The 13,544-nt window shown below is 35.0% G+C and overlaps 1 protein-coding gene across 1 annotated transcript in view; it reads right to left on the bottom strand.

Annotated features, from left to right (window-relative positions):
- Positions 1 to 4,442: 4,442 nt before the first annotated feature.
- Positions 4,443 to 13,544, bottom strand: part of LOC150093511 (uncharacterized) — a 43,639-nt gene continuing 34,537 nt past the window's right edge. Inside the window, exon 2 of the mRNA XM_090414020.1 lies at positions 4,443 to 8,204. Within this exon, the coding sequence (XP_090270146.1) occupies positions 6,347 to 7,258 (912 nt within the window). The 5' untranslated portion in view covers positions 7,259 to 8,204 and the 3' untranslated portion in view covers positions 4,443 to 6,346. The remainder of the gene's footprint in view (positions 8,205 to 13,544) is intronic.

Below are 13,544 nucleotides of genomic sequence, written 5' to 3'. Positions count from 1 at the left end.
ACTAGATATATTAGGGGGGGGGGAGTAGACATACAGTCCTTAGGGAGGCAGTTGAATGTAAGAATGAATACAATATGCCCGAGCAAATAAGGACAACAAGCCAGAGTGGGATAGTTAATATAAGGCATCAAGGTAGGGTTGGGGCTAATGGGGATCTTAAATTCATGTACACTAATGCTAGGAGTATTAGGAACAAGAAGGAAGAGTTTTTAGCCATGGTTGGCACTTTCAGACCACAGGTTATTGGTATTAGTGAAACATGCCTGACTGTAGATGATATAGCTAGTGGGATTGAATGTGATGGGTATAGTGTGTTCAGGAATGACAGGGAGAATAAAATAGGGGGGGGAGGTTGATGATAGCTGATGAGCTGCAGCGAAGGAGAATAGAAGTTGAATTGCAGGATAGAGAAAAGAGCACATTTGAGGCCATTTGGAGTGAGATTGTGGCTAGCAGAACTAAATATACAATTGGGTGCTGCTATAGACCAGGTGATGGAAAAGATGGTGGTGACAATATGCACAAGCAAATAGAAGAAATGAGTGGAAGGAGGGTGATTATTATGGGAGATTTCAACTATGGTCGCATTGAATGGAGTGAGCAGAGGACACACGGGAGGAAGGAATTGGATTTTATGCGGTTATTAAGGGATACCATCTGCGACAGCATGTAATGGAAAATACTAGGGGTCAGAGAGTGCTTGACCTAGTAATTACATCTGAGGATTTGGCTGTAACAAATATGACCACATTGCCACCAAATCGGTGAGATTGATCATAGGGTCTTGACTTGGGAGGTGGCTAAAGGTGTAGAATTTTCAATTAAGACAGGGTACATGTGGAATTATCGGGCTGGAAAGTATGACAAGCTTAGGAGTTTGATTGCTTCACTGCCATGGCATGTACAACTGCTAGGACTACAAGTCGATAGTGTAGTTAAGAAGTGTTTGCATGAAGCAATGGCTGACTGTATACCTAGAGTCCGAATAATAAATCAATTAGGGGTTAAATGGATGAATAACACCATTAAGCTTCAGTTGCAAAAAAAGAAACAACTATGGAGGGAAATTAAGGAGAAAGATGACGGCAGGCACAAGAACGGTATAAAACGCAGGCCAGAAGGGTAACGAGTGTGGTAAGAAAAGCAAAAAAGGATTACGAAAGAACATTGGCCATGCAGGCTAAAGATAATCTTAAACAGTTTTTTAGATATGTAGCAAGTAAAAGGAAAAATGTACATGGCAGAATGATTTTAAAGAATGCCGATGGTAGGGAGGTAACTGAATCAGTTGATATTGTTGAGTTACTGAGTGAGCACTTTGCAAGAATATATAATCCAGGTGGTGACATTGCAGAAACGAATGTACCAGTAGATTATACGGGAATTGTGGTGAGTGAAGTGCAGGTGAATAGTCTATTGCATAACCTCAAGCAGCTAAAGAATTGTCAGTACCCTTGACCATTTTGTTTAATTTGAGTCTTGGGTCTGGGTTAGTCCCGAGGGGGTGGAAAGAGGGGAAAATAGTTCCACTGCATAAAGGTGGTTCCAAGACTGCTGTTGTAAATTACCGACCGATTAGCATATCAGGAATCATTGTCAAGGTCTTAGAGAAATTAGTCAAGTAAAGAATACAGGATTGGATAGATGAAAATGGGATATTGTATGGGGGACAACATGGTTTTGTGAAGGGTAGATCATGCCTCAGTAACTTGCTCACGTTGTATTACACAGTGACGGCTGAACTGGATAGGGGTAATGGGTTTACAGTAATACTACTGGACCTTGCCAAGGCTTTTGATTTTGATAGGATACCACATGTAACCCTAATCAGTAAACTGGAGCAGATGAGGATAGATAGATATAGGGTTGGTGAGATGGATAGGAGGGTGGTTGATGGAGAGATACCAGAGAGTGGTTTATTCAAGAGTAGAGTCTAAAAGACGGCTTGTGACTAGTGGAGTGCCACAGGGCTCTGTTCTTGGACCACTGCTTTTCAATTTGTTCATCAATGATATAGGAAAGGATTTGAGAGGAAGTGTTCACTTGTTTGCTGATGATGCAAAGTTGGTTAGAGCAATTATGAGTGCACAGGATGTCAAAATTTTACAGGATGATTTGGATAGTTTGGAGGACTGGGCTAGAAAAAATTGATGTCAATTTAATGTGCCAAAGTGTAAGGTTATGCACTTTGGGGTGAAAAGAATAGCAGCAGTATATCACTTTGGTGGAACCGTACTCCAGGAGATTGATGAAGCCAGGGATTTGGGAGTGTTGGTGGATAGGGAATTGAACTTTAAGGGGAACATTGCAAAAGTGACTAAAACAGCTCATGAAATTACTTGGATTCTGAAAAACACTTTAACATGCAGAGACAAACAAGTTGATGTTCCTCTGTATCGAGCCTTGATAAGACCCCATCTGGACTACTGTGCCCAGCTATGGGTATCACGGTTTCTTCGTGATGTGGAGGAAGTGGAGAGGATCCAGAGACAAGTGACCAAGATGATAGCAGGTCTGTGGAATGAACCTTATGAGAATAGGTTGAAGATTTGTGGGTTGCAGAAATTGGATGATAGGCAAAGGAGGGGTGATATGATTGAGACATTCAAATTACTGAAGGGTTTCTATAAGATTGACCTAGAAGATATTTTTGAAAATATGACTGGTGGTGGGAGGACTAGGGGCCATGCATGGAAGCTGGGCAAGAGCGTGGTTGACAAGGGTGTTAGAACTAGGTTTTTTACTTGGAGAGTGAACGAGTGGAATAAGCTTCTAGAGTCTGTTGTGGGTGCTAAGACCGTGAATGAGTTCAAGGCAAGGTATGATAGATACTGTGTGAATGTAGAATAGTTGTTCTTGACATGATGTTAGGGCCTCCCTCTATGAGTCTGTCGACTCCTTGGAGTTGCCCGGAACAATAATAATAATAATTTCATTTGCGCGACAGGAATGGAGCATCATAACATAACACAAGGCAAGAATTACAATCAGCAGAATATTTTAAAGGAATTCTATGAAAAGTACGAATGGTTTTAAATTATGCTATTTAAAATGGTTCCCAATACCTTTTGGGGATATTTTACATGTTCCCCTTAATGTTATAATGTTATTTTATTTTATTTATTTTTAATCAAACCCTTATGTAAATAATATCTATTTTTGCATTTTAAAATTAGGAAGGTTTATTGTACTGAATTTATAATTCAATAGTAATCGTTTTCTCATTCTAGTTATTTCAGTAATTAAAAATAGCCCTTCAACACTCTCTAAAAGTCCATATGCTTTCTCAAATTGAATGGACATAGTTCCCAAACGCTGACACTTCAAAGGCATATCACCTTACAATGTAGTCAGTTTTATTCGAGTACGCATTTAGATTTCAGCAAATCATTTTCCTATAAGGATTGAGAAAAACCATCATATCACGTAGTTTACACGTTGTGCACTGCACAGACATGCCTGGTTGGCAATGGTAAGAGCAACACGATTACTTTCTTCTAACAGATGGCAAATCAAAACGAAACTCACTAGAATGTCATCGTTTGAATGAACTCATCTCTCTCCAAATCCTAGTTCAGGAAAGCCTCTGCAGCGAAGGTGATGGACACACCAGTGGGAGTAGCGTTTCTCCAGCTCATAAGCAAAGTGTGTGCACATGATCTGATTGGACAATGCAGTCCTTATATGTATATTACGAAACACACACACACACACACACCAAAAAAAAACCGAAAATCATTGTTTTTTTCTTTAAATAATATCTTGTTTTGATATAAAAAAAATCAGTTATCAAGGGATAAAAGATTAGACATTTTTATTCTAAATACGAAATTGTTCTTCTTATTCTTATCACGAATATCGAATATCGAATAACAGCGCTACCATATTCTGAAATCTCAACAGAAATCAGTATGCGGATTATGTTCGTATTAAACAAGAACTCTAACATTTTCATTGGAAATATCAAATTGCTCTTTATAATTTGAAATAATCTATTCATTTCTAGGGAGATTTTCTTGGAAGGGAGGATGAAGTGTTCATTTTAACAGTTGTGTAAAACCTCCATTTTGTCTAAGCAATGGGTGTAGTTGGGTATACCAATCTAAGAGCGAAATTATTGGTGGTAGAGGGCACGCCGAAAGTGAAGGTGGGGAATATAGAAGTTAGGATGTCACTATCTGCTTCAATAAATTTGTTAGATTATTTCCTTTTTTTATTTTTTATTATGAAGCTATTCTATAAATGATTTAATCTGAGTTTAGAAAATTTTGTCACACCTTTGGGTCTGAACGATGTTTTCAGCGATTCCTATTTCTCTGAATATAGTTATGTCTGTGGTTTTATATTGTAAAATAGCATGGGAAAGTCAAAAATTTTATACATTAAAATGAGTATTTGTTAAAAGCAATTAGGTTATTAAAATATTCTCACAACTGTACAAAAAGAATTGCATTTTATTAAATTTCAGAAATTGAACCAGCAATTACAATTTGTAATTTACATTTCACAATAAATTGTCTGCAAAGCAGATGAATACGATTCTTATTTCACACTAAATTAAAAAAAAGTGAAACGTATGAAATGGTAGCGAAATTTAAAATATAATATAAAAAAAACAATAAAACTAATTAACTGAAATTTTTTCATTCAAAAAGTCACTGAAAAAGCCCTCTTTGGTATTTATGATGAAAAAAATCTGAAAGGAATACATCGAAGTTGCGCATAATAGCTGCTGTTGTTTCCTGGATGTCAATACTTTCTTGTTTCCTATTCTGACGGTTTTGAAAAGGGACGAGGGTAGTACGGCTACACCTAAAATTGTTTTGGCGGAAATTTGTCATGGTTACCAGATATTAGCATGTACAAAATTCACCCAGAGTGCTCACAGAAACAAAAATAACAATAATAATCAGTGAGCTGAAATTTTTTCATTTTCCTAGTGCCTTGTACGAAAAAACTAAGCTCTTCAAACACTTCTTTGAAACAGCTTTTTGTTCTCTTTTCATCAAGTGCGAAGTCATCGATTTAATTTAAACATGTCAGGAACTGATGGAATACCATCAAAAAAAAAATCACAGGTATTCAGTCATTTCTACAAGAGTTCAATTTTTGTGTGATATTAAAACCCATTCGTTCGCACTGTTTTTATAAATTTACGATTAATTTCCATTCAGTCCACGTAATACTTTTAAAACTCAAGTGACACTTGGAAAAGCAGTGCTACTCACTTGGATTAACTGTTTTCGAAAAAAAAATAATAAACCTCTTCACAACGAATACTTCTATGTTGTGCTTAAAAGGGCGACTTAGATAAATGCAATAATAATTGTTCATATCGAAGCAAAATGTTCACCTACCACTCATTAGCTGTGTTGAATTCTTCAGAGAGTCACCTCAGGTTCCTTTCGCGAAAATGTTTTCTCGTACGTTGTGTAAGCGAAAGGATTCTCAACAGTATGTACTCTTAGAAGTCTTTTGAGACTCGAACGCTCAGAAAATCTCGTTTTAAATTTCATATGAAAAAGGTTTTGCTCTGGTTGAAAATTTTCGTGTCATTTCAAATGAGACGACTTGAGAAATTTTTTTTGCGATTTTGCTTGTGAAGGAGTAATCTCCTATGTGCATAACCATGTGATTTTTAAGACAGCCTTATTCAGAAAATTGTTTCCCACATTTTACACGAAAAAAACTTCTTTAGTCAGATGGTAGCGTTTTTGGTGCTATTTAAGAGACTGTATAGCCGAAAACATTGAGCTACACACATTACAATTGAAAAGTTTCTGCCAGTATGCACTCGTAGATGTCGTTCCAGACTCGAACTGTCTGAAAACCACTTTACAAATTTCGAATGGAAACGGTTACTCTCTGGTGAGACCTCTTCGTTTCTTTTCAGATTAAACGAGTCGAGGAATTTTTCATGAAAAATTTCACTTGCAAAGGAGCAATCTGTGGTGTGCATTTTATGAATTTTTTTTTAAGATAGCATAATTAAAAAATTGTTTGCAACATATTTTACAGTTAAAAACGTTTCACCAATCAGATGGTAGGGTTTTTGGTGCTTTGGGTTTCTATAACTAAAAACCTAGAGCTACACACAGGAGAAGTAAAAGGATTCGCTACAGTATGAACTCTTAGATGCTTTTTCAGAATCGAACAGTTAGAAAACTTTTTTGTTGCAAATTTCGCATAGAAAAGGTTTCTCACCATTATCCACTCTTAGATGTCTTTTCAGATTAGAACTGCAGGAAAATTTCTTGTTACAAATTTCACATGGAAAACGTTTCTCACCAGTATGGAATCTTAGATGACTTTTCAGAATCAAACAGTCTAAAAACTTGTAGCAAATTTAGCATGGAAAATGTTTCTCACCAGTGTGAACTCTTAGATGACTTTTCAGACACGAACTGAATGAAAACTTCTTGTTGCAAATTTCACATAGAAAAGGTTTCTCACCAGTATGAACTCTTAGATGATTTTTCAAATTCGAACTGAATGAAAACTTCTGGTTGCAAATTTCGCATAGAAAAGGTTTCTCGCCAGTATGCAATCTTTGATGATGTGTGAGACCAGAACTGTCTGAAAACATCTTGTTGCAAATTTTGCATAGAAAAGGTTTCTCACCAGTATGAACTCTTAGATGATTTTTCAGACTCGAACTGAATGAAAACTTCTGGTTGCAAATTTCGCATAGAAAAGGTTTCTCACCAGTATGCAGCCTTAGATGATTTTTCAGATTCGAACTGACTGAAAACATTTTGTTGCAAATTTCACAAAGAAAAGGTTTCTCACCAGTATGCAATCTTAGATGAGTTTTCAGACCAGAACTGCGTGAAAACCTCTTGCTGCAAATTTCGCATTGAAAAGGTTTCTCACTAGTATGCACTCTTAGATGATTTTTCAAATTCCAACTGACTGAAAACATCTTGTTGCAAATTTCGCAAAGAAAAGGTTTCTCGCCAGTATGAACTCTTAGATGACTTTTCAGACTCGAACTGAATGAAAATTTCTTGTTGCAAATTTCGCATAAAAAAGGTTTCTCACCAGTGTGCACTCTTAGATGATTTTTCAGATTCGAACTGACTGAAAACATCTTGTTGCAAATTTCGCAATGAAAAGGTTTCGTGCCCGTATGCAATCTTAAATGGCTTTTCAGACTCGAACTGCCTGAAAACCTCTTGCTGCAAATTTCGCAAAGAAAAGGTTTCTCACCAGCTTGCAATCTTTGATGACGTTTCAGACTAGAACTGTCTGAAAACATCTTGTTGCAAACTTCACAAGAAAAGGTTTCTCACCAGTATGCAATCTTAGATGACTTTCCAGTCTCGAACTGCCTGAAAACTTCTCGTTGCAAATTTCGCATGGAAAATATTTCTCAACAGTGTGAACTCTTAAGATGACTTTTCAGAAGCACTTTATGTATCTTCAAATAATAACTGGAAAATCGTCTGTCGCATTTCACATGTCAACAGATTTTTATTGCAGTTCACTGTAGCCTTCTGCCTCTTCAGGTGTGTAAATGAGGAAAATGTCTTGCTGTAATTTTCTCATGAAAAATAGCTTACCGAATGAGTGTTTTCAGATAATCTCGAAGATTTCCTGAATCAAAGAAATTCTTGATATGTCATACACAAGGAATATTTTCCCTTCTCCCAAATGCATTTTCTAGTAGCTTTTTATGCTGACATGAGGATGAACGTTTTTCCCACATTTTTAGCATGGCTCTTCATCTCTGAAGGCTATTATTGCTCTGATTTGTCTCGTGCCTTTTAAGTTGATATGAACGGTTAAAGGATTTGTGAAATATTTTGCAGCTATTTTTATCCGACTGATTATTGTGCATTTCCTGATGTCAATTCATACTACTACTCTGATATACAAAATGAATCTTGGATGATGCAGATACGAAATACTTTTCCCGATTTTCTTCTCAGTTAAGATATTTCAATAGGAAATGCAACTGAGCCGTTTTTGCAGGAAGAGATTTATCCATTGTTTTTTGAATTTGGGTCAATTCCATTCTCATTTGATGCTTTTTTATTATGCCACTAGAAGAGCAACATCTTCAGAAATATTTGATTTTTATTTCGCAAATCCAGCATGAAATGTTTACTACAATTTAATAGTCTTCATACAATGCGGCTTATGAGCTTGGTTTTAATGCATTAGTTGGCAAAATGTCTCATGGGAGTAACCCTATTTACAATCTGTAAAGAAAAATTATGTAATTAATGTTAAATTCTCAACATATTATCTAATATTTAATCGCAATTAACGTATGAATTTTACTCTAGACATTTAATATATGTAATGAATAGTGAAAACAAATATAACGGTAAAACTTTCAATGGAAAATAACAGAGTATTATCGCTCTTAAATTGATGATTGTGTTAACAAACCTGATTTGATTTGCCAAACGCATCATCACAAAATAATAAGCTAAGCAAAGCCATGGGATCGAATTATATTCTGAAGTTGAATATAACCTGAGCAATAACTCTGAGGATGAGGATAGATATGAACGTATGTCGCACACATGGAACCTGTGAAATAATGGTCAAAGTTTAAAAATGGCTTTTCAATCCGAGAGTGAATTTCTTAAAAATATACCATTTTATTCAGTTGGTTGTGTGTCAATTATTATTAGACGAGCAATTGTGATTCCTTCTTTATATCATTCTAAGTGATAATCCTTGTGGAAATGCAGCGATTCCTCCTCCAGATCACCCTATTTCTGGATTTCCTCTTCCGACTAATGTAAACACTTCCTCTAAGAAGGTGTATTTCGGCTGTCCTCATCTTTTCTCAAGTTTCTCACCTTCCATCACGTCTATAACCCAATCATTGTATCATGTGTGCCACAAGATGAGTCTTCAATACTCGACTGTTTTATTTCTTGATAAATTCATTCGTTAGTTTATTTTTTCCCATGTCTTTACTAATCTTACTTGTATCATCCACTTTCTTTATCGACTATTTTAAATCCTGTTGATTCTCAGCTAATACAGCTACAACTTTCCTAGAAATCGAATACTTACTAGCCCTAATATATCAATCGGGAATCTGGGAAAACGAAATCCTGCAGATGCAACACAATTCTTACAATTTCAGAAGGTATTTCATCTGTTGCATATCCGTGTTGTAGATAGGAAATTCATTGATCTCTCTTTAAATTTTTTCATGTGCTTCTCCGGTCAATTATTTCTTGCTCGGTAAGTTCACTATTCATGTTTTATTCACTGTATAAGTCTTCAAGATATTCCTTCTTTCTCTCTCTATTATATCTGTTAGCAGTAACTTTCCTCCTTTTTTTTTTATCATCCTTTACTTTTTTTTTTGTTTCGGGATGGACTGGAGGTGTGAGCAGCAATTATTCGATATTGCTTATCACCATTTTTTCTCATTTTAGTTTATATTTAACTTTTTATGTTACTTTGTACAATTCTCCTCTGCTGTTTTCTTGAAGCTTTCTTTAATTGTGCTTGGTAGTCTTCGATAGCGTTCCTTGCTTTTCACAATTTTCTTTTACTTGCCTTTTTCTCGTTCTTCTGTTAACTGAAGTAACTTATTTGTAGTAATAAAAGGGATTCGCAGTGGTAATTTTGTAAATCTTAATAGTTTTTGTGCTGATCCTTTATTTATTTCTATAGGTTTTGACCTGCAAGAGAAAATTAAATATATTTTATTACTTCATTATATTTTGCTCAATATGTCAAAAACTTCTTTCAAGGAGAAGACAGAAAAACTGATAAAAACATTTAAATTCTCAATTCAAGAATGATTCATACATCATGTGCATAATATCTCATGTGCGGGTCGCAGCTATCCAGTAGAAGGAAACAGTAATAGAGTTCAGTGGCACATATATATATATAATTAATTAAGAAATATTAATAAATCATTTAGAAATAATTACATAAAACATTAAAAATTACAACCAATTAACAGAAATCACATCTCGCAACTTAGAAACAGGTATACAGTCTTTCCAATTAAGATTAGGACGGTGGCATAGAGTTTCGCTTGAATAAAAAAATAGACAATCAAATTTCAACATACTGTAGTGTAGCATCTTTTTACTGTTCCAGTGAACTCTCTATCTAGTGCCGATTGCATGAGAAGCAAGCAAGGCCTGAACCTTCAAAATCCAAACATCTTATATAAGCATGATGGTCTTCGATTCCAATAGTATCAAAACAGCCAACTGTCCACAGCAGCAAATATGACAAGAACAGTGTTTCGTATACACCAAACAATGATAAAGGTGATAATATATCTTTGATAGATTGTACAAAAACTACAACTTCCTGGCGAGTTGTTTGAAGGTGATGCACAAATTATATCTGTGAAATTTCCTTTCTGTTTGTTCAGATGATCCTTTAAAGAGAACTAGAATCCTTTTAACATTAGATTGTAATCTGGAAAGGGGATGATAACTATTAAATAATTTCTCTATCAAGGGCTTACTGTATCTATTAAATAATAGTGCTTCCCCCTAGCGGATAGATGCAAACGACAACGTGATTTTATACGCATGTTGCACGACTCATACTTGTATTCAGAATTTAAAATGTTACCAGCTTGTGTGTCTTCTCCATGAAAGAAAAAAAAAATGTACATAGAAATATTCAACATGTCTCCATTAGACAATTTGCAAATTAATTTTATTTATTTCCTTGTTTACGTCGTCTTGTCCACTTATTTGCATGCAATCTCCTTTTTAAATTCTTTTTTTTTTTTTTTTGTGTGGGTTGCAGTATTTCAATATTCTATTTATTCTCTGCTAATTCAATGTATTTTCTCGTTTTCTTTATTTTTTGCAATAACGAATGTTTAGTCACTCTCTATTTCAGCTATTGGGTGACTACAGTATGATTTGAGTTGGTTTTTGTGTCAATTCTTTGAACATCTCTTGGCGATTTCCATGCATAGTAGCGTCTTCGTTTCGGTATTTCCAAAAAGCGTATCAAACTATTTTGATACGCTTTTTTGAAAAAAAAATTCCTATATAGAAATGTAGAAGTCGTTCTCCTCTTGAATTCTTCCAAATCCTTCTTTTATTTCACATTCAGTGTCCTCTCCAACCATCCCATTAAAGCCATAACAACCACAAATTGCTGTGTACTGAGGTATAAATAAGCATGAAGCGAGGACCACTTACATTCTGTGAAATGGTCAAGCATTCTGAAATAGATTCGAAGTTCTAATACGAATCATCGCACTATGACCGAAAAGAATATTTGTAAAAAAAGAGTTTCGTTAGAAAACTTTATATGTTAAGAGAAATGCTTTTGGCTTTTGAGCGAATCGTAGTTTATGTTTACTGGAATAAAATACAAATTTTTCCCCAAAACAGGTTTTCGAAACTCACGCTGGTCTCCAATAACTGTTGATAATGGTTATTAATGTTTACAATATAAAAAAATGTTATATTTAAAGCCAATCTGTGTTCATTATCAGTGGACTGCATGTGGTGTTGCAATTATATTCGCCTTCCCTCATGCTGTTTATCATGTTGCTCCTACCAACGAAAAGCTGGAGGGACGACAATTTGAATCGGAACCTAAAATAAATGCTTGTATATACAAATAAAAGTTGTTCTAACTCTTGAATACATCCAGAGACACGAGGTCTACAAACCATGAAGATTGTCCATTTGGAATTACACGTGGATGATGAGTTTTGTGAATGTTGCTCAATGGGAGAAGATTCACAACTCGATTGTAGTTTGAAATGCCGACAGGACAAGCAACTTTAATAGTACAGTAAGGTTTACTAGTGAGAAAGAGGACTGCCTGCTATTCAGAAATTCATGTGAACAACAGTAAGCACTGCAGAGCTATGAAAGGTATTTGCATTCAATGTGCAAGATCCCCCGAAGCAGGAAAAAGTTTGATTCCAGTCACCGAGCAGAATTGAACGGTTGACGGTAGGTAACGTACACATATGAAATGCTCTGCATGACATAGCAGTATTAGCTGTGATTGTTCAGATTTAACGACGATGTTCTTGAAGATGAATGATGATCTCTGTTTAAGGAATTAAGATAAACACAACAACAACAGCAAAAAATAATAATTGGTGAAAATGTCAAAAGTACAATAGACAAAGCACGATGGGATTTCACTGAAGTCTGCGAACATTTACCATCTAAAGATATTACGGGATTCAACAACTTAAGTTATAAAGATATATATGAAGTGCATAATTTCGAACTAATCAAGGATTGCTGTTAGTTGGACTTTTCATGAAATATTAATCAAGTCTTTCACAGAATCAACTTCCGAAAACTATTGGACCAGAAGATACCTCGAACAGATGAGATTGAAGGAGGATACCAAGTGAGTATTTAGAAAGACAACTGATTAGTAATGGTTGTTTTCTTTAGGTACAATACTTTTATTTATTCGTATGAAAAAAAAAAGTGAAGGATCGGAAAAGATGAACAGGCACATTTTACATGAGAATTATATTTATCATCTAATATTTATAACATTTTGTCTTTGCATATACAGGTATATACAAACCAGAATGTTATCAAAGTTTAGAATATTCTAAAGTTTAATGCCGTATACTCTAGTTAGCTGTATAATATTATAATAGATTACTATATAATACAGTATTATAATATATGGTTTTTACTTGTAGATAATAAAATATAATTGCGAATTCGAAAGCTTATCGCATATTTCAGAGTATGCGAAAAATTTCACCACTTCAATAGTTATGTAATCATTGTAGAAATTCACGAATTCCAATTATTAACGTAAGAGTGAATTTCAAAAATACTAGTGGATTAAGAGAAACATTTAGCGAATTACGATATCCTATAGCAAATCTTAAAGAGAAAATTATACAGTACTAGTTTTCACCCGTTTCTGACAGTGGTGATTTGATAAACCCACAGACTTTACTCACTGCTTCGAAGTCCGGCGATTTTTCCATCTCCTTTTGATATATGGAATAATGCTGAAACATTTCACCAGATGCGGACATTTCAAACTTTTCTAAACATGAATAATGACTTTATCCCTACTACTCAACACATTTCGAAGCATCCAAATAACCATCTCTGCTATTTTGCTGTTAGTTACAGGCCTCTCTGAAATTCTTTTTCCTCTCAGCCACCAACTATATATCTGTAGCCTGATCAATATCCAGAAGTGAAATTCAATTAATATAATAAACAGGTTGAACCCTTTTCAACAGAAATTCACAAATCCACATTGATAGAACAGCCATCGTAATGTTTATACGATTTCGACTTATTCAAGTCATTTTGAAAGATCTCTGTGTTCTCTATGTTTTAATTACTCTTATCTTCAAAATTAGTATTATCAGCAAACAAATTAACATCACTCATTAAATTACCTTCAGTATCGTTAATGGAGAAATTAAACAGGAATGGACTGCTCGCTGAAATATGAACGATAGAGCATTGCGGCCAACCACTCATAGTCACCAACTTAATCTTTGACTGCACACCACCACCATGCATTACTCTTTGATTTCTCTCTGACAACAATCTTCCTATCAATTCCTTGTA

This window comes from Typopeltis vanoorti, chromosome 24, assembly GCF_054136105.1.
Source record: "Typopeltis vanoorti isolate ZY-2024b chromosome 24, IOZ_Tvanoo_1.0, whole genome shotgun sequence".
In the NCBI taxonomy this organism is placed as follows: domain Eukaryota; kingdom Metazoa; phylum Arthropoda; class Arachnida; order Uropygi; family Thelyphonidae; genus Typopeltis; species Typopeltis vanoorti.
The sequence above is the reverse complement of the archived record's forward strand: the minus strand, read 5'-3'. Positions and strand labels throughout refer to the sequence as shown.